Here is a 22,336-nt window from a genome sequence, read left to right on the forward strand (position 1 = left end):
AACATGGTCGGATGATGTTATTCAAGAGCGTCCGGTTCCTCATTATTATTGTAGATTTATGTACAACCGGATCTGTATCAAAGTAAATACCAAAAGGTAAACAAGGTCCATAACTAGTAAACATTACAGTACATCATCTGTCTTTCCGTGTGTTCGTTCTCATTTTTTAAATGTATTATTTATTGAAGGGGTTATGGTGTGACTAACATCCGTTCGTCCCAATCCTTTCCTAGTCTGGCACTCGTGTTTGAGAACCTCTGCACATTTTGGTAATATACAGACTACAGTTAGAGTCAATCGCGTACATTTTGGTAATGTACAGACTGCAGTTATAGTCCATCGCGTACATTTTGGTAATGTACAGACTGCAGGTAAAGTCAGTCACGTACATTTTGGTAATAAACAGACTACAGTTAGAGTCAATCGCGTACATTTTGGTAATGTACAGACTGCAGTTATAGTCCATCGCGTACATTTTGGTAATCTACAGACTGCAGGTAAAGTCAGTCACGTACATTTTGGTAATATACAGACTACAGTTAGAGTCAATCGCGTACATTTTGGTAATGTACAGACTGCAGTTATAGTCCATCGCGTACATTTTGGTAATATACAGACTGCAGGTAAAGTCAGTCACGTACATTTTGGTAATATACAGACTACAGTTAGAGTCAATCGCGTACATTTTGGTAATGTACAGACTGCAGTTATAGTCCATCGCGTACATTTTGGTAATATACAGACTGCAGGTAAAGTCAATCACGTACATTTTCCCTGTAAGATTAAATTTATTGAAGATCTTATCAAAATTGATTACAAAATCCTTGCAAAGTTCTTGAATATCACTTCGAGATATCTTGGGTCTATTGTCCCTTCTCGTGAATTTCCTATTTTTGCAGGATAGCGGCATGCCTTCATCCTCAGCTTATTGTTTACATGTCGCAGCTGATTCGATATTGTCCCCAATGCCATATTTTCCTCGTTCAGATATGCATACACACACAAGACAGGTTTTCGAGAGATGCAGGTAAATGAAAATTATGGGCGAGTTTTACACTCATCATGATGGTTTAATTGAGAAATATTCTGTTTCCCTGTGTGATTAGAAGTCGTGCGCATTTGATGCTCATTAGTATGCCTTGTGGTTCCATCATTCACTTTGTTCTCATTTGAGAACATGACATTACTTACTTGGATTAATCAAGATTTACATGGCTGGTGTCGTCTATGAAGCAGACGATGTTTTCCCTTCCGGAACACCGTGTCTTAATCTTGTAAATTTCTATGAGTCTGCGAGCAAATATTCATTTTGTTAAGGTTTTGCTATTGTTTCAATAATTTGAATTTGAATAATGAAATGTTCTGTTGACATGTCGGTATTTTCCTTGTTTTTCTTTTATGAAAACAATATACATACACCTCGATTTCTCTGTGTATTTTCGTGTTCACTCTCCAACTACTAGTTTAGTTCCAGCTTGTCAACATTAAATGAATTGCTCTACGTCTAAAAGAACATTTCAAAAATGTTCAGAGTGTGATGGATTGGCTTATTTATTATCTAAGATACAATTTATAAATCTCTATGCTAGATAAAACTTAAGATGTATAGTGTATGGCTGTGTTTCCAGAAAGGCAATTATCACACTTGAAACAAACAAGACACATACATATATAATTGCATTTTATTTTTTTTACTTTTTTGACAAGAGAGATTGAACGTGTCACTCGCATGGTGATATATATAATACGTAATGATTCAAGACAGTTGGTATTATGAAATATATTCAACACGTGTTAAAAACATTTTTGGTGACTCTGACGGATTCATTTGAGCTCACCTGGCCCGTCACCTGTCGTCTCTTGTCTGTCGTCCGTCTGTCGTCCGGTATCAACATTATCCTTTAAACAATAACTAATGAATCAAACACTTTGATATTTGGGCTGTTATGTTCCTCGGGTGAAGCCAGACTAAGTTTGCAAAAAAGAAATTACCTTATATTCCAGGTCACAAGGGTCATATTAGTTAAAACATTCAAATGACTTATTCCCATGAACTAGAAGGACAAGAAGCATGGTATTTCTGGTATATGAACTCTTCTGCACTGATGTTGTGGCATGAACGGAATCAATATGCATAATCAACATGTAATGTATTGAATAATTATCGCAAAGTGGTTTCATTGTTGCAGACAGGTGCTGCGACGAGACATCCCCATATCCTCATCCTTTTTGAATGAATAAACAAAATACAATAAGATCTTTAAGTTGTCGGTTTGAAAATTTGAAAACATATGTGGTCATCTGCGAAGCCTTGTTTTATTATGACTTTAGTTTGTCACTGTTTTGTGTTATAGCAATCGCATTTAGGTTAATGTTACTCTTTTACTTGAAAACAAAAGAACAGTCCATAGTGTCTAATCCATTGTTATTGCGATGATATATGTATTGTTCTAAATGATTTAAAATAATGTGCACTTGGACGATTTACATAGAGCAATGCTAATTTTGTTTTAACAAAATTGGAACTCTTTGGTGTTCTTGGAAATTAAACACATGGCAAATTCTTTACATCAACTGCTTCACCCAAATATTTTCCTACAAAACATTAACATCTTTCCGCAAAGATATATGATTACCGTGAGGATTTTCATTTCCTTATTACTAATTTCTATTTTTGGATAGCAGCATTTGGTAAAAACATGATTATTATCAGCTGTTACCTTATTAAACATTATGTAGTCCTATCTTTCCTTGAATAGTGTAAATATATGCTTAGAGAATGTCAAACCAATAAAAAAAAAAGAACCTACCATAAGGAGAAACTGTTATTATTTCGTTAAACTGTAGTCATTCCAATTTATCCTATAATGAGTAGCACACATCAACGAAGACAAATAACTGCAACGTTGCAAAATAGCGACTCGGATATGACGTTAGTATGTATTGCACAAACGATAAACAACCTCATAAAAACACAATGTAGAATTATATTATGCAGTTTTTTTCCTTTCGAGGAAAAGCAAAGTGGTCCGAGAGAAATGTCAAAAAGGGGAGGTGTCGAATTATTTAGTATTTCTTGACGGCTCAGAATATATATATATCTACATGTCATTGTTCTTAAAGTATAGGATGTAATTACTAAATTGATTGAATTATGAGTTTAGGCCTTTAGTTTCACTGTATGAATCTCAGAAAGACGAAATACCAGTATCATATAGCTTAATTTATTGTTTGGCGTTATTGTACATGTATCTAACTGTAAAGTTGTTTTAAAATATAAATGCGCTTTTTGACCAGTGAATCTTTTGACATTTTTACATTTTAATCAGTGTGCTTCACTGTAATAGCACTATAAGCTCAATTACAGTTCTGCATTATCACAAGATGGCGTACAAAAACATGTCGAATCCTCCCGCAAACACATGCACGAAACATATGTACTCACCTAGCAAAATTAGTCGTCCTGAAGTCATCATAGCTAAACTAAACCTAAGCAAGACAGAATCTGCAGATTTACGGGGAATTGATGTCAAAATGTGGTGCTAAAAAGTGTCCACATGTTCCCCCATAAGGAAAGCTTTTCATAGTGACATTATTGAATAAACCTTTGGACGTTACACAAGAAAACGTCCATATATGCATAATTCGTTATCATAGGTTTATAAATCACATCCAAGAGGCTGCATCAGTTATTCTAACATAGGAATGTGTTTTGGATGTATCTATTGATGTAAAATACATGACCTTCCATCATTAAGTGATGCTTTGTGAGGTTGACAGATCCATGATATGTGTAACGAAATCCGTATGAATTACATTATACATGTAAATAACATTGGGAAATCCAATTTCGGTACCTTCCTGAAGACTATGTACTCATAGTAGTGATACCTAAATGTGAGGTCTCTCAACAGACGTTTCATAACACGTCATGAAATTAACAATTCTGATGTCACTTACCATAATATCTCGTTATTTCCTGTAAACAAACCGTTGTCTTTGTAATTTTATTTCTGTGATGAGTAACGCACCCGAAGTCCACTCATTCCGATAAAATGTCTTCGCGAAATAAGGGTTTTCACAAGTTTGACGAAAATAATTAGGTAAATTTTTATGAAATAATCCGAAATTTTATGCTAATGACTGAAACGACTTAACAATTGATCTGAATATATCGTGACTAAATTAGAATATCTGACCACATGGTGACATTGTGAAAAGTTTACTTGCCAAAAGATGTTATTTAGAGTATACATTTTACTACTCTTTTCTTTACTCTAATTAATTCAAATTTAATTTACTTTCAAATAGACATATTTTTATACAAAAATAGAATAATGGGAAAATAACGTTTTGATTCGCGGTAACAAGATGGCTGTGTCGGTAGAGAATAATGAGTCGTCAACAAGTGTTTGTTGATTAGAGGTATTTTCGGGTTTTTTCATTGCTATCTTACAAATCAGAGTACTTCTAGGACCCGTGGACTAGTTAATTTTGGCACTTTAGCGTAATAATTTTATTATCCAGTGATTGAAGGTGGCATGGCTGTGTCCAAATTTTACTCATTAAATTCTTTGTAAGTTGGTGTTTATATCAATATTGTATTGCATCTAGAGGGCTAAATTAACCAGTGTCAGGCACCATATATGGGCTGGTAATTAGGCACTACACGGATGACTTACATAACGTGTTAAGTTTTAATGTGGCTATTATTCGTAAATATGAAAATATATCTCAACACGACAGAAGTTGATATCGTTGTCATTTCGCTTTGTGAAATAGGGATTGTAAGTAATATCGATATCGATCTTCAGCATTTATTTTGATTTCATTACTTCGCAGATTAAGAATTTCGACAAATTCAACGAATAATACAAAAAAAATAATGATATTACATCATTAGCCCTGAGGATTCGTGCACATTTATCACAGAATTTAGTTTTAATATCCAACAAGGATAAAAATGCGACGCACATCTGAACATATATACATAAAAAATATCACCTACATTATGCAAATAGCTGTGTTCCATTGTTTAAATAAGAAATAACTGTCAACATTTTAGTCATGAAACCCTTCATAGGTCAATGTTTATATTATACAGTTATTGACCTTTTTAGGTGAATACAATTATTTATTTACCCGATAATGAATTATTTACCGAGCAAGTTAGGTTCGTTAGAATTCTTTAATTTCAAATACATATAACGATGTCGAGTTCACCTGTCGACTTTCTTTCGAAGTCATCATTGAGACCTTTTTCGTATAAATAAGTGCGAAAGTTTTCACCGCTAAACCTGTATCTTTCCTGGTATTCTCGGAATAATTCAACGTCAAGAATTGTTTGAATTTAGCCTCATCCGCGGTGGCAAAAAGGCTGCCGTGAATTGTCCTCTGTCGTCGACATTTTTTTACGTCTATAAATAACAGAAACCCGAAGCGTAGAAGAAAGCGGCGGTCTGATTGGACGCTCAGTTATCAAAAATTGTAAATCCCCTTGCTACTATTGAAGGGTAGCCTGAATCGTTATATTTACCATATTTACCAGCTGGGAGCACGCGAGCTAAATATAACGATTCCTGAGGCAGAGGATATTGGAAATGAGCCAATCAGTGGCCAGGAAAATTGCATTTCATGTTATAAAGACCTTGTATTGCATCTACAACAAGACTTTGTCGAAAAAAACATTGCACCAGGCACCATCATATATGGACGGGTAATTAAGCAATACACGCATGACTAATTTGACATACTGCCCTTTTGTGATACTTTCTGATGTTGACAGAAGTAGGAATATGTAACGAAAATTGTATTAATTATGTTTTAAATGACATAACTCGGTAACTTCTTGCAATTTATATAAAGTTAAATATCTGTCTAATAAGGAAATATCCAGCCGACAAAATCCTATTTCATATGACAAAACCAAAGCAATTTTGGCATCATTTTCTGAAGTCGAAAGGTAATACAAACCGAAAGTTGTGAAACGTGTAACCCTTAAAAAAGTAATTTTATGTATGATTTCGCAGCGTTTTGGTCATAAAACATGTGGATTTATGCACAGATATGAAGGCATGTAGGACTTTCAAGTAAAAACGTGAAATTAAGAAGATACGTTTAATTTTCAACAAACTATACATACACAAGTTAAACTCAAGTATGAATATAACTTAATATGGTGTTTCAGTATTATTATCGAGGATGCTATAAAATTGATGGTGTTAGTTTGTTTTCGTTGTGTTTCATAGTTGGATGACGTAACTGCTGTTTCGGCATTTAAGTCTTCAAATCCTTGGTAAGTCGATGTTCTTAAAAAGTTTACATCTGTCGCTTTTCAGGAATTATGAAATAAATGAAATGGAAGCACCGCCATGCATGAACATACACTGAAGCCATACACTGACGATTTCAGCCGAATTTATTTCATTGTATTATTTGTATTCATATTATTATTTATGATTATATTTTACATTGCCAGGTCTTAAAAAATCATGATATAAATGTGTGTTATATAAAAATCCGTCGCCTGCTAAATGATCAGAATTTACCAAACGATGCCTCTAAGGAAGCGAGGTCTTAAAACCTTGACAGGTTTATACAATATTTTTATTCTCTGGTATTCTATTAGTTTGACAACTCGTTGTGATGATAGTGCTGCTATTAGCGCACCACATTTACAGCAGACGAGAAACAGACATATACCATACCAATGATTTTTAACAGCAAGATTCTAAGAAAAGTCAGGAAATTACAAGCTTCTTCGAAAGATAAAAAATGACTGCTTCAACGAGATTAGATCAGACAGAAAAAGTGTAAGAAAAAGGATCCATGGTTTGCTTTCTGATTCTTCGCGAATTTTGTCCCGTAATAACTGTAGAGGTGTCTTGCGGGATGAGACTTCCAGCAAAATTGAGTGAAAGTAACAGAGGAAGCTAGGCTCCACCATCATTGTCTCATTGCACAATATAATGAATTGTAGCGTCGCCGAAATAGGCTACGCAGTAAGATGATACTTGTACGATATTTGTATGGGATAGTTTTAGAAGATGGCAGATTTCTTCAATCGGTATCCAGTGGAACAATGTTTGGAGAAGAATAAAAGACAAACACACACAGCAATTGAAAAAAGAATTCTTTATTAATTAGCTGGCTAAAAGCTTGCATTAATTGGCTTGGTTTATATTTTTAACACCGAGGGTCATTGAAGGACGGTCTGTTCTTGTATGCGAGGTGTGTGCATGTGCTGAATGCGTGCTTTAGAAGGTTGCGACATGTTCATGCAAGACTCTTTCTGAAAGTGCGGAACTGATACCGACTTTTTAGACTTTATAATGCTACCACAATGAAGCATACTGCCCAAAGCCCCTAGCAGGACACCACACTCTCGAGAGTACTATTGGCGTTTCAGAGGGATCTTTGGCCATTAATAAGAAGGATTAAATGTACTGTCAAAAGCCAATAGAATGGGAGTCTATAACCTACTGTTACTTCTTAACTACCTAGACACTAAATCAATAGAATATAATGCATTTTCTAATGTAAAAATGTCTTACAATTACTTTATCTTGAATTGTGGCAATCATATAGAGTATTCATTAATGATAATAAAAGTACTTGAACAGATCTAGATAACAAGATTATCTTACTTCTCACAAAATCACATGATTCCTTTCAGCTACTCAAATCTATTCTCACATTTATTTTCACATAAAGTTCATTTACCTCGCTGGTTAAAACCCCCGTATTATACATTTAACCCTGGTAAATACTGGCCGCAATATACCGTTCGGCTAGAGAGAACTTCTCTTTACTGTTCTTGGTAAGAAAAATATAGTTCAGGACTATGGTCAGATGATAATTAAATGCAAACATTATTCCTTACATATTATTAATCTTATCTTTTATCATGCTAGCTTTTCATGACATTCCCACCGGCAGCTCATTTAACAACATTGAACAACAATTTAACAAGTTCTCGCTAATTGGTCTAAACCTCACCCAAAGTTATTGCTTAATATCCCACGCCAATAGATTCTGTTTTAATTCCGGTATGAATTTATTTAGCATTTTCCCGAGATTATAGTAAGTGTAAATCACAATAAAAAGAATTTGGCACACCACAACACAGACTCTCGTTGCCGTCACAATTATATGACTTACTTGTAAGTCCATTATGACATCAATGCCTAATAAATATTTCATAGACTGGTAATTCATACATACTTATTTTATATAAAGCTCTATTAATGCACCGCAAATTTAGAACACTGTCAGGTCGTTTACATTCAGAGTTCACTGAAACCCTTTTTATTGTCAGAAAACGGAAAATACATTTCTTTTCTTACGTGATTCGTGACTAAATTTTTTGTGTCTAGTCTGGTTTATGGCTGTTATTAATCATATTTGTTTTAAATGTAAACACATCAGCATATCATCAACGTTAACATATAAAAATATCAGACATAGTTGTGAAATACATTTCTTATAACTGACGACATTATTATATATTCTATTTCTTAAAGTTTCACAAGCAAAACAGTCAAATTATTGACATATTAAATAAAGACATAGCAGAACGAAATTGTCTATCCTTTTCTTGGACATTTCACACATTGTAACTTCGCAGTGCGCGACAAATCATAGTTCGTTTTAAAATAAATCATTAACAATGTATCAACACCAAAATAGATTTCAATGTAAATTTATTTTCATATTCACATAGAAAATGGTTCTTATGTTACGACTAGATAAAATTTGCTGTAAAGCGTTTAGACCGAGTTTGACCTCTGTTACTACGTGCTGTAAATATGGGGACAACCTAGCTGTCGCTGTCTATGGCAATCCTCCTGAAATGTCTAGATCCACTTCAAGACGTTTGGTTGGGGATTAGGTTTGACCCCGATAAGAACATTTGAGCTGCACTGCTTGCTGACTTTAATGGAAATCAAAGTTTACCATGGAAATGAAGGTCGCGTCACTAGTAAGCAAAACCTTAAGGTTTTTGGTTTTGTGTGTGTGTGTGATTTTTTTTTCTTTTAAGAATCATCAATTTGATAAATTGTGTTCTCCATTTCAATGGTGTAAGTCTACAAGAGTGATATTTCTCAACATTTCACTGTAACAGAAACGTAATAAATTGCGGAATCTTAAGATATCGAATTGAAGGGTCGGGACATGCGCAAACCAAATATGCAACAAGCAACGAAGCTAGTACTTTTGACACCCACGTAGATAAATTTTCATGAAACGATGATTAGAGATCCAGAACAGCAATGTTAATGCTATGTTTTAGATATATTTTAGACACCTCATAAGCTTTCTTCAAAGAAATCTGTTTTTATATATGAATTAAGAAAATTACTAGTTTGATTCTTTCTAACAACAATACACATAAAACAATTATATACATTTCAACATGTATATCTGTTATATGGTCTCTACAATGAGATACAAGTTCATAAAACAAAACAGGAATTGATGCAGTCATTGGTGTAACATGTTAGGTCTTATGAAACACTATTTAACTATTTCTAATTATTTTGAAGATTTATGACGTTGCTAAACCTATCTCGTTAGATTCGCTGGACTGTTCATGATGATGCCGAGGCCTACATAAACATAGTCGTTTCAGTCTCTTAAATAGTAAGACAACCATTTCCACCTGCTGCTTAATCGTTAACAGTAAATAAATCGCTAGGATGCCAGTAAGTATAGCTAACAGCACGACTGGGTAAAATCTAACATCTGATAATTCTGTTTTATTACATGCAAGTTCATCCATGGTCAAATCCACAATTATTCTGCCTTTGAGGGAAGGTGGACTTTCGCACCTTAAATGCAGGAGATATTTATACTGACCTGAGATACCAAATTTTTCTTCAGCCGTAGTTACCTGGAAATATTCAACAAAATCAGCCATAGCACAATCACAGTTGAAAGGATTATTTCGTATATCAATCTTTACATATCGATGATGTTGTAATCTCGTGAGCTCATCGCGAGTAACTGTTGTGATAGCATTAAATCTCAAATCAATAAGTCCTATGCTAGGATCCTCACTCTCAATGCCATAATCCAATACAGTTTGGAATTCTTTTATGGAGTTATACGTCAAATCTAAATGCTTTATCCGAGGAAAATACAACCTCCAATCGTCCAAGCGTTCGGGTAGCACATTCAGCATTGAATCTGAAAGGTTTAAAATTCGCAGCACAGGATATTTGGAATTTTGAAGTAAAATGCTATCATGTTTTGATCCAAGACTTTTTGATTTACTCTGGTCAATTATCAGTAGTTTTGTGTAGTTGCATGTAATAGGCGAAACCAAAACCTCTCTATGATAGTTTCGAGCTGCGTGGATTGTCAAATTGTCACTTAATTTCTCAATAAAATAATCCGGAATTGTCTTAAACTGATAGGATATATTCCTGTTGATAGCTACATTGAGATATTTTTCAGGTCCACATTTTGCTGCCTTTGTAACATGATTAACGTTTCTGGTGACGTTCAAGAAATGGATCACATCAATGTACATGATACAATCCGTTATGCTATAATATGCTAGAGTATCCGGCAGCTGGTTGATATCTTTGTCAAAATAATCTTCCGTATAATTAACTAACAGGCAGTTGCTAACAGAAATATAATTCAGACCAATTGCACGCAAAGGCCATTGAAGTGTTACGTTTCCTCCATTGAAACATTGGACGGTCATGGCGTAACTTCTGTTTCCGGGCTGATCCTGCATGAAACGTCTGAAATCGTGAAAGTTCCAAACATCCCCTGGTCTTACGTCACAAGTGAGGCAAGTAGGGGCATCGTTTCTTATCATGGAGATAACACTCTCTTCCATTGAAGAATCAAAACAAGCTATAGTAAGTTTGATTTTGCAAATATCTCTCCACTTGTTGGGAATCATGCTCGTATGTCCATCTGCATGCAAGTTAACTTGCGTGATAGAAAAATTTGTTTTTGTGAAGGTAGGATTTTTAAATGAAAATCCCTTTTCCGTTCCAAGAACTCCCAACGATTGACATATGTTTATCGCGCAGAAAATCATAAATGCTATATTTATGTTGTACCGTGAACATAGTCTGCTCCTTGTTGGAAATGACGTCATTTTCTTTGAATTTGAATGTGAATGTACACCGTCACGTCTGCGTATGTTATAAGAATTACAGAAGTCCTTAATACGGCCTTGTCAAGAGCAAAGTTACAATCTAGAATATGAAAGCGACTGAAAGGCTAATACTTATATCAAAATGTCTGACAGTAACGCATTAACTATTAAAAAAACTTGAGGTCAAGGTTGTTGGTGACCAGTGACAATTCTAAATAGATAGTGATATGAGATATTCTCGGAAAAATATTTACTAGATACAAATGTAAAAGAAACTTGCGGTACTCCAATTTTCACTTTGACTTGTTTTCATACCTTACTTGTTAATTTAAGATAAATTGATAAGCAATATTAATTAAGTGTTTCAATTATGAAAACAAACTAAAGACTTGATCACATACGTATGAGTGTGCAAAAGATGCTAACGTAGAATGATATGCCATATAGTAAAAATAAAAATCAATTAAGCTACATCATACGGCTGTTTCATCTTTCTAGGACCCGTTAGTGAGGCTGAATTTTTAAAACCTAAGAAGCAACCGAGGACAATCTACATTGGTCAAAAAATAACGAAAGCAGTGGGGTGGTACACTTGGCCCATACTTCAAACAATTTTTGAATGTTTAACATTGATATTAGAAGACCGTAAAATACCTATGTGCCATAAATTAAAAAGTGACAAGTAGGTTACGGCAGACCTAAGAATACGACCACTGTCTGCCAACTGCAAAATGGTAGATCACATGGCTGTTTCATATAGGTATTTAAGAGACTAATTAATTAGAATCTCTAGACACTTGATTGCTGATGTATACAGAGTAATAAAGTGTCACGGCCTTGGTTTTCGTCATTTCATATGTCATCTATACGAATGCAGGTTACAGAGAACATCGCTTTTATTGCTGGTACTGTCAGCTTATCATATCTATATGTTTCTACAAAGAAAAAAAACATTTTCTTTATGGACCTATGTCGTTTTGATTAATATGCTGTACACAGTAGTTGTGTGTAGGAATGGGCTGCCCCATTTTGACAGTGTGCATTTTCAGTGTTGAAGGAATAGATGTAGCAATAAAGTATGTGTACATCCAAAACTTTTTCCTCGACAGGACCACAGATTTTCATTGTATTGCCGTTACAATTAATATAAAAGAATATCAGATTCATTATCCACATTTTTCAAATTAAACTCAATTTGAAGGTTTACGGTTTGTACAAATAAATATGACTTATCAAGACAACTTTATTTATTTTTTATATGTGAATGTGTTATTTCAATCTTTGTACTTGACTGTGTTTTTTCAAACTCTATACGTGAAGGTGTTATTTCAAACTCTAAACGTGACTGTGTTATTTCAAACTGTATACGTGACTGTGTTATTTCAAACTTTATACGTGACTGTGTTATTTCAAACTTTATACGTGACTGTGTTATTCCAAACTGTGTACGTCACTGTGTTATTTCAAACTGTATATGTGACTGTGTTATCTAAAACTGTATATGTGACTGTGTTATTTCCAACTGTATACGTGACTGTGTTATTTCAAACTTTATACGTGACTGTGTTATTTCAAACTGTGTACGTCACTGTGTTATTTCAAACTGTATATATGACTATGTTATTTAAAACTGTATACGTGACTGTGTTATTTCAAACTGTATACATATCTGTGTTATTTCAAACTTAATACGTGACCGTTTCAAACTTAATACGTGACTGTGTTAATTCAAACTGTATATGTGACTGTGTTATTTCAAACTGCATAAGTATCTGTGTTATTTCAAACTTTATACGTGACTGTGTTATTTCAAACTGCATACGTATCTGTGTTATTTCAAACTGTATACGTGACTGTGTTATTTCAAACTTTGTACCTTGTCGTTTTGATAAATATGCTGTACACAGTAGTTGTGTGTAGGAATGGGCTGCCCCATTTTGACAGTGTGCATTTTCAGTGTTGATGGAATAGATGTAGCAATAAAGTATGTGTACATCCAAAACATTTCCTCGACAGGACGACAGGTTTTCATTGTATTGCCTTTACAATTAATATAAAAGAATATCAGATTCATTATACACATATTTCAAATTAAATTCAATTTGAAGGTTTACGGTTTGTACAAATAAATATGACTTATCAAGACAACTCTATTTATTTCTAATACGTGAATGTGTTATTTCAAACTTTGTACATGATTGTGTTATTTCAAACTGTGTACGTGACTGTCTTATTTCAATCTTTGTACTTGACTGTGTTATTTCATACTGTATACGTGACTGTGATATTTCAATCGTTGTACATGACTGTGTTATTTCAAACTGTGTACATGACTTTGTTATTTCAAACTTTATACGTGACTGTGTTATTTCAAACTGTGTACGTGACTTTGTTATTTCAAACTTTGTACATGACTATGTTATTTCAAACTTTGTACTTGACTGTGTTATTTCAAACTTTATACGTGACGGTATTATTTCAAACTGTATACGTGACTGTGATATTTCAATCTTCGTACATGACTGTGTTATTTCAAACTGTGTACGTGACTTTGTTATTTCAAACTTTGTACGTGACTGTGTTATTTCAAACTGTATACGTGACTGTGTTATTTCAAACTTTGTACGTGACTGTGTTATTTCAAATTTTATACATGACTGTGTTATTTCAAACTATGCACGTGAAGGTGTTATTTCAAACTGTATACGTGACTGTGATATTTCAATCTTCGTACATGACTGTGTTATTTCAAACTGTGTACGTGACTTTGTTATTTCAAACTTTGTACGTGACTGTGTTATTTCAAACTGTGTACGTGACTGTGTTATTTCAAACTTTGTACATGACTGTGTTATTTCAAACTTTATACATGATTGTGTTATTTCATACTGTATATGTGACTGTGTTATTTCAAACTTTATACATGATTGTGTTATTTCATACTGTATATGTGACTGTGTTATTTCAAACTTTGTACATGACTGTGTTATTTCAAACTTTATACGTGACTGTGTTATTTCAAACTGTGTACGTGACTTTGTTATTTCAAACTGTGTACGTGACTTTGTTATTTCAACTTTTGTACGTGACTGTGTTATTTCAAACTTTATACGTGACTGTGTTATTTCAAACTGTGTACGTGACTGTGTTATTTCAAACTTTATACGTGACTGTGTTATTTCATATTTTGTAAGTGACTGTTTTATTTCATATTTTGTACGTGACTGTGTTATTTCATATTTTGTACGAGACTTTGTTATTTCATACTCTTTAGCTAAGTATATTGACATATCTCTTGTGCGATACAGATCATTGCTCTATTGTATCTGATCTGAATTTGTATTAAAAGACGCTATTCACTCGTGTGTCGTTTGTACAATGTTCGGTATTGCACATTGTAGATACTGCTAATTCATTCGAATAGTGGCACGAGTCAAATCTACACGTGTACATCACGGACTTCTAAAATTATCACTAATATAAAAACAAATTACTAAAATTTTGGGCTAGCACACCTCCCCATCTAGATTTTGACACCTCTTGCGATCACTGCATTCTCCTCAGTCACCTCCTAGGTTTAGCATTTAGTAAACATATAGCGCCTGTTCTTAAATTTCCATTACTGTTGAATCCCATTCTTAACAGAGAGAAGGACAGAGGATCATGCAGTAAAGTAGTTAAAAGGCAAACCTTTTCATCTTCGTCTCTGATCATAGAAGCGAAACAGCAAACATTGATTATCATGTTCACATCTATATCATGACGTGTCCTTGTATATGGTAGCCTTTTAAACGTGACATGTAATATAGACTTGAGGAGTTAGATTTTATTAGTATCAAAAACAAAGATAAAAGATAACGAGATACTATCTATGTAGAAAACATTTTGACAGTGATTAAAAAGTTTGAGGAAATATCATTGAAATGAATTGGAAGACAGTGGATAACCGCTGAATATATGCCCAATCAAATTACTAAACAGTAGTTATGTATCTCGAGCAATTATAGCTATATTAGTTTATGGTTTTGGATTTAATCCAGTATGCAGTCGATTTTTTTTTTTTTTTTATTTTAAAAGAATTAATCCATGATATGGGACGCGAGTATATTAAATGTACTTTTACATCAAGAAAGCAAAATACAAATTCATGGAAATTTTATTCGGTCTTTTTTCAAAGAGAATCGAAAATAATGTTGACTCATGGAAATTACCGGCTTTATGGTAAATCCATTATTCTGAACATTTTAAAAAACGCAATCATCTCTTACACACTTATTTCATTTTCACTTTATGTAAGTTGAAAATGTTATAGTTAATCGTATTTTACGTGCAAAATGTATTAATATGAACAAGGCCATCTTCTTGTTAGGTAATTTTATTGTCAAAATAACATTTTAAAGTAAAGTAACAAAATAACACAATTGGTGGTGATTGGTTTGAATTATAGTCTCATTACAGACTCTAGTAGGACGCCTACCAGCAGTGACATGAATATCTACAGAAAGACATTTGTTTAACAAAGACGTTTAAATCATGTGACAATTAGCTACAGAACATAGATGCATTTACTTTTTCGTTAATGACGTAATGATTTGCAAACATTTTAATTTTAGAAATATTTATACATATATAAGGATTGTAAAAAAGATAAATACTACATAAAACATCAATAAATATTCATTTAACAATGAAAATAAATTAAAGAAAAAAATAAAGCATGTTTGCAAATATATGTGTGACTTTTATTTTTCACTTTCAATTCTAAGGTGAACTAATAGGATTACGCTATTCTATATGTAAATCATTTGCATTGTTTCACACAGTGCGAACCACAAACAATACATAATTTATAACGAATCTAATTATAAAGTATATTGACACATAGAAACTTTAAATTGCAGCTGTTTTTTGTTTTTTTAAGGTAAATATCTTTTTTGTTTATTTTAAAAAGTTTAATCATGTTAATAAATAAATCCGCGTTGTTCTCAAGGCTTCCATGTGATTTCATAACATTTGAAGAACATTTGAGTTATTTATATGGAATTAATTTCGTAAAATAATGGAATGTCCTAGATTTTATAGATTTAAACTGTATACATTTCTGTACTGCTATTTGTGTATTGCTGGCAAATTTGTTAGATTTCATAAGAGAATCAAACTAAAGACATACCATTGCCTTGAAAAAACTGTAATAAATGCTGCGAGAAAAGAAAATGTCCTTTTGGTCAGGAATTATACCTCTTGCAAAACTCTACATTTGCAGTTTGTGAAAATGTAGAAATGAATTAATTTACAATGAATTTGCGTTACATGGTGAAATAGTTGTATGCAAACCAATACCAAAAATGAAAATAAATATTCCTATGGTGTAAGTACTACGTTTATGATACATTATCATATATCAGCATCCAATATCACTGTGATTTAAATCTACAATAGTTCGACCTTTTAAGAAAAGTGGTTCCTGACATTTCAGACGTCTTAAGTAGTCGTACTGCTCTGCATTTCCTCCTTGTATAAGATTGTTTGGTCGTCTGAAGTAATCGATGAAATCTCGCATTTTACAATCACAATTGAAAGGGTTGTTTCTGATGTCGACCTTCACAAACCTATGATGTAGTAAAGATTCTAACTCGTGCAATGTGATAAAAGATATATGGTTGTGTTGAAGGTCTAGAGTGCCGATTCTGGAATCTATCGACAGGTTTCCGTAGTCCAAGACACCGTCAAATCCTTCAATATGATTATGAGACAGATCAAGATTCATCAGCCGAGGGAAATCCATTCTCCAGTAATTGAACTTATCTGGTATACTGCTAAGTAGAGAATCAGAAACTTTCAATGACTCTAGTGCTGGGTAATGCGCATTGTTAATTAGGATACTGTCAAACTTTGCCCCTCGGGTTCTCGAAACACTCAGATCCATTTCAATCAGCTTTGAGTAGAAACATGTATGAGAAGATGTCAGAAGCCCCCACATGAATTTCGATGTTGTACTTGAGAAAAACTTGTCGAAAACGTCGTCAAGAATTGATTCTGGCAACTCTCCAAACGTGTACGAAATATTTTTCGCAATGGAGACAATGATGTTCTTCTCGGGTCCACATTTGGCAGCTCTGGTAAGATCAGTCATGTTGGTTGACATTGCTATTAGTTTCATTATATCAACAAGAATGACGGAGTTTTTAATACTGCTATATACCAAAGTATCGGGGATTGCATTGATGGCAGAGTCAAAATATTCTGACATGTAGTCAAGTATCAAACAATTGGTAACCGAGATATATCGCAGTCCTGCCGCGCGTATAGGAAACGGAAGAGTAATATTACCTTCATCATGGCAACGCACAGAAATCGCAAAATCCCTCCCTGATCTTTCTGTAAAACGTCTGAAGTCGTGAAAGTTCCAAATATTATCAGGATGAACATCACAAACCAGGCAAGTAAGCTTTTCCTTCCTTATTACATCGACAACGTGTGAATCTGTCCCATGGTCTAAGCATGACAATTTGCTCCTCACTTTACATATGTTAAACCATTGGCGTGGCAGGCGATCGTGTAATCTTCTCAAGCTACTTACATGAATCATTGCTAACAACAACACAGAACTCAAACATAAATGTGTTTTTGACATCTTGACTTCACGTGTGAACAAAGTGCGTGTGCGTTCACACCTATATATCCTAAAAGATCCTATAACTGCTCTGAAACCGGATTTTACTGTTTTAATTTAAATATCTCTATCTATAATAAGTTTGTTATAGTTATTATGCAAGGATTTAGGGATTTCCGAATTAATTCCCGTTGATACCGAAACGTCAATCAACTTGGTACGTTGACAGACTGGAAACTTCGAATAAATTCCCTCTTCATCTTTTTAAATGTAAATTAAAAGTCACTTATCCTAAAGGAAATAAAAATTATAATTTGAAAAGGAAATGTTTGTATTTTCGGTTCACAGTGCCAAACAAAACAAATAAATATCCATTTTTTTAAACGCTGCAAACAACATATTAACATAAGTTATAGTTATCGAGATTTTTTTCAGAAGTAAAAAAAATAATGAAGGAGATGTGACGTGAATAAGGACGGAAAGTATTAATAAAAAGGAATACATGTTCTAGTCATTAAAATTAACAAAGCTTCTAACTTTAATTCTATGTTACAAATACAACTGTGACGAAAGCAATGAAAAAATGTCCATGGCATTTTAGATTATAGTTAAGATTACCAACATATTTCATCTGACGGTGTTTATGATGGATGTCATATATATTTAAAGATTAAAAAAAGTTGAAGAATTAATCAACAGAAGCACGGAAATGAAGGCAGTGATAAAATACGTGACCACTACCGAATATATAATTAGCTTGGACCTGACAATATGAAATTTTCTTAGACTGTATATTAATTGTGTATATACTTTAAAATCGATTTTTAGTTAGCGTTTGTCAGCTTTTTTTGGATTATGTATTCTAATTACATTTTTACCCACCTGGTTTTATCTGTTTCCAATATATGTTTGATAAGTAATTACAAAATAATGACATTGATTCTGTTCAGTTTTATTCAATTTCAAAACTGATCTTCGTGTAACAAGTATCTCATTCATGCCAATTTATTACGCTTTTAGTATTACTTGATACATTGAACATAAAATAAAAGCAACAATGACAAATTCGACTTACCAGTTACATGGAAAATAAAGACAGCAAGTTGCTGTATTTCAAAAAGGACAACAATATGTGGACATGCTACTTTTGCAAGTACGGTGTGAAGTACTCTTAATGTTGCAACAACGATGCATAATAGTTACTGAAGTTCAATCAATAGGCATACAACGGAGTTTGTTATCCAAAATATATATTAATAAGTAATACAAAGGAGTAACTTAGTTAAAATATATCTCATGAAAAAGGATTTTAGGAAATGTTTGGAGTCCATGTGGGTTTACAAGCCAGGTAAGCAATAATCAGTGTATTGATATATATACTTAAAATGAGTAAAGCAAAACTTATCAAAATGTGCAGCTACAAGTGATAAACATTTGTAATAGTATATCACAATGTTTACAATTTTGTTTCGACATAACTGTTCCACAGAATTACTACTCATAAACATCCATGGTGTGAAAAATAATGAATAATAGATAGTTTACAAAATTGTGTTTGGATTCGATAATGTATGAAATCATATGAGAGGTATAGTTGCGTGGTATATAATATATTATTCATTACGTATTATTAAATTGCCATATGCATGTTATTGTATTATTGTAAAAAGTGATTACCCAGAGTGTATTATTTTAAATTAACAAGTACACTTTTATGCAAATTGTTTTCCCCAAGATAAGATATCATATTTTCACGAATGGTATCCACACAAGATGATAAAGAGTCGAATGCAAAAATAGTTGTAAGCTCTAAGATGCGCAATGCTATTAGCATCCACTGGGTACCTGAACTTTAGTCCTCTTCTGTGATTGAAAGATCCATGTACATCACACAGTTATGAATCTCTTTGCTTACACTTCCAACTATTGTCAGTGGTCAATGGCTTACAGATTTTCAAGCTTATCTATGAAGTCTAAATACACTTGTTCAACAACAGTAATCTGACATTCTACATGTGAATTATAGCTTTTATATTGCTAAACAAAATTATGTATGTATACTATATACATAATTTCTGCTTTTTTGTAGTGTCCGTTTCCTGTGATTCATCTGACTGAACTTCTTTCTTTCCAAGATAACAAATCCTTAAAAAATGAATCATCCAGTCCAATACTACTTATATATACATATCATACTGTTATCTATTTAAACAAAGAGTAGGAAATATCAGACGTAACACTGCCTAGAGGTATTGTACAGTCTAGCACTAATAATTTGTTTTGTGATGTGACCCTGAGGTCACGAATGATGTTTAAAGTGGCCGGTTGCTAATCTAGATTTTGCAGGTCAATGTAATTAACACTTTACACTCTCGGCATATTTAAAGTCCGTTAACTACATATATTGTTATGCCTTTACAGCTATAACACGTGATTTATTAAAGTTAACATTACTCAATTTGGACAGATGTGTACTGGTCATAATCCATTCAAACATTCACTACTGGTAGTACCTTGACAACTTTACTGACACTTAAAAACGTCAAGCATTCAACTCTGTTGTGTCAAATGTGGTATTACAGGACATTAATCACGCTGTACAACACTAGATAACATTTTCTTAAGATAGCGACAGGCAAATTGTGATTCCTATGAAATCTGGCATCAAATGATATAACTACGTGGACCTCAGGCTCCAAGTAACAATGACACTGATGTCTTGGAACAGGAATATTGAAACTAATATAAAGAAAATTAATAAAAATAGATATAAAAAAATAAGTCCACGTACCAGGTGCATGAAAATTGAACACAATGATAAAATAAACATCGTTATTAATCTCATAATTGTACATATATTATTGGCGCAGTCATTCGTGGCCTTTTTTCTATTCTGTATCTTGTCGGTTCTTAAGATTTATACAACGCATAGTTATAACGTATAACGCATACTCACTCGCCTATACTTCTTAACAAGTGATAAATAATTGCTGTTGGATTTTTTTTTTTTATTTCAGGAAACAAAATTACATCCAATAGTCCTGACTAGACAGTTTAAGATTTCATACACAAGATATTTTACCTAAATACAATTTTAAGAAAAAGATCGCTGGAAGATAAAACAGGGACAAAGCATTTATATTTGTGGTACATAAAAACATAATCCAATAATGATACATGACGAGATAATTTATCCGTTGTTACTGGTAGAGTTCCTGGATTGGATTGTACATGGTCAGATATGCATATTTTACTCCTGTATCAAACAAATAATTTACAGGAACACCATCCCTACCTCGACACACATCATTTAGATATTGTGAGATGACCTAAGACACGACGAAGACAGAAATGTCTGATACATTCAAAAGCATTTAACTAGAAAATGTTGGCTGACAATTTGACGACTATTTTCACTAATACAAAACATTTTACCTAAAGGGCAATCATTCCACAAACATAATAGCTTACTGTTCAAAAATTTTATATATTACATATCTAGACTGCACAGCTTCTGATTATTTATTTGTGTAACCCGGAAAAGAAATTTCAAAACGTTACCTATTCCTAAGATCAGAAATTGACATTTGACACAATATGTTCTTACCTATATCAATAGCAACATGCAAATTATCAAACATAATCACCTTGTATCTCTTAGTTACTGAAAAGATTTAAATGTTTTAACAAAAACGATCCCTGTGACCTTGAAAGCGGATGAAGGCTATTCATATTATCAAACCTGATAACCAACGACTGGGACATCTTACATGTGAAATATCAATGTACCTGACCTTCTAAAAAGTTTTTTCAAAGTTTGTATAATAACACTTTACATATCTGACCCTTCAGATCTGACCCCTTTCAGAAACAAGATGTCGTGTTTTAAAAAACAGACAAAAGCAGACAATGTTATGTATATTACCAAACTTTAGAGTCAATCACTTGAGCTTCTTAAATATGAATTATCAAGACTCTTGACATTGGGAGACCTGAAAAGAAGTTTTAAAAATTTGTTACTCAAAATGGTCGTTTCCAACTTTAACTCCTACCGAGAAACGGAAGTTGACTTTTACAAAAGTATTTCCTTATACGTGTCATTTACTCGTTATTTTACATAATATATCCATAGATGAATTCAATACATTCAACCGTTAATGAGAAATTGCAAGTTTAAATAGGATATAACGTCATGGCGGCCATTTTCTCTTTCTGATGAAGTTGTAAATGTCACTTAATAGTAGAGGATATCTAGGGAAAATTTTCCTACATCAATGTGACGAAATATAAGAAACTGATATATGCGAAACATACATTTTACCAAATTGTCAGTATTTATAAAAGATAAAAGGAAATTTTCAAACAGGCATCTAACGTTAATTGTAAACGGTTAAAAGGCACTGAAGACACTAAGTCTTGCTTCATTGGAATGACGTTTTACATCGATCTATAAAAGAAATAAAAAAGTTAAAAATTTGTGTTCTTTGACCCGACAGCCAAGGTTTTTTGTATGAGACATATTTTTTATAAACATGAGAAAATGTTAGCCCCATAGGTTACCTTCAAATAACGTCGTAGTATGAATACTGTAACATTAAACAGTT

At 33.1% G+C, this 22,336-nt stretch overlaps 2 protein-coding genes across 2 annotated transcripts; both read right to left on the bottom strand.

Annotated features, from left to right (window-relative positions):
* Positions 1-9,547: 9,547 nt before the first annotated feature.
* LOC132554965 (uncharacterized) lies at positions 9,548-10,918 on the bottom strand. The gene has a single exon (XM_060219293.1). It carries the CDS (start codon positions 10,916-10,918, stop codon positions 9,548-9,550), a length of 1,371 nt encoding a protein of 456 aa, XP_060075276.1.
* A 5,602-nt stretch (positions 10,919-16,520) lies between these two features.
* LOC132554966 (protein toll-like) lies at positions 16,521-17,753 on the bottom strand. The gene has a single exon (XM_060219294.1). It carries the CDS (start codon positions 17,751-17,753, stop codon positions 16,521-16,523), a length of 1,233 nt encoding a protein of 410 aa, XP_060075277.1.
* Positions 17,754-22,336: the final 4,583 nt, after the last annotated feature.

This window comes from Ylistrum balloti, unplaced genomic scaffold, assembly GCF_031769215.1.
Source record: "Ylistrum balloti isolate Yb309-2 unplaced genomic scaffold, AGI_CSIRO_Ybal_v1 Utg370450, whole genome shotgun sequence".
Classification (NCBI taxonomy): domain Eukaryota; kingdom Metazoa; phylum Mollusca; class Bivalvia; order Pectinida; family Pectinidae; genus Ylistrum; species Ylistrum balloti.

What these genes read in the sequence shown, in the direction of transcription:
- LOC132554965 (XM_060219293.1), bottom strand. Translation starts at nt 10,918, where the DNA reads ATGATTCCCAACAAGTGGAGAGATATTTGCAAAATCAAACTTACTATA.
- LOC132554966 (XM_060219294.1), bottom strand. Translation starts at nt 17,753, where the DNA reads ATGTCAAAAACACATTTATGTTTGAGTTCTGTGTTGTTGTTAGCAATG.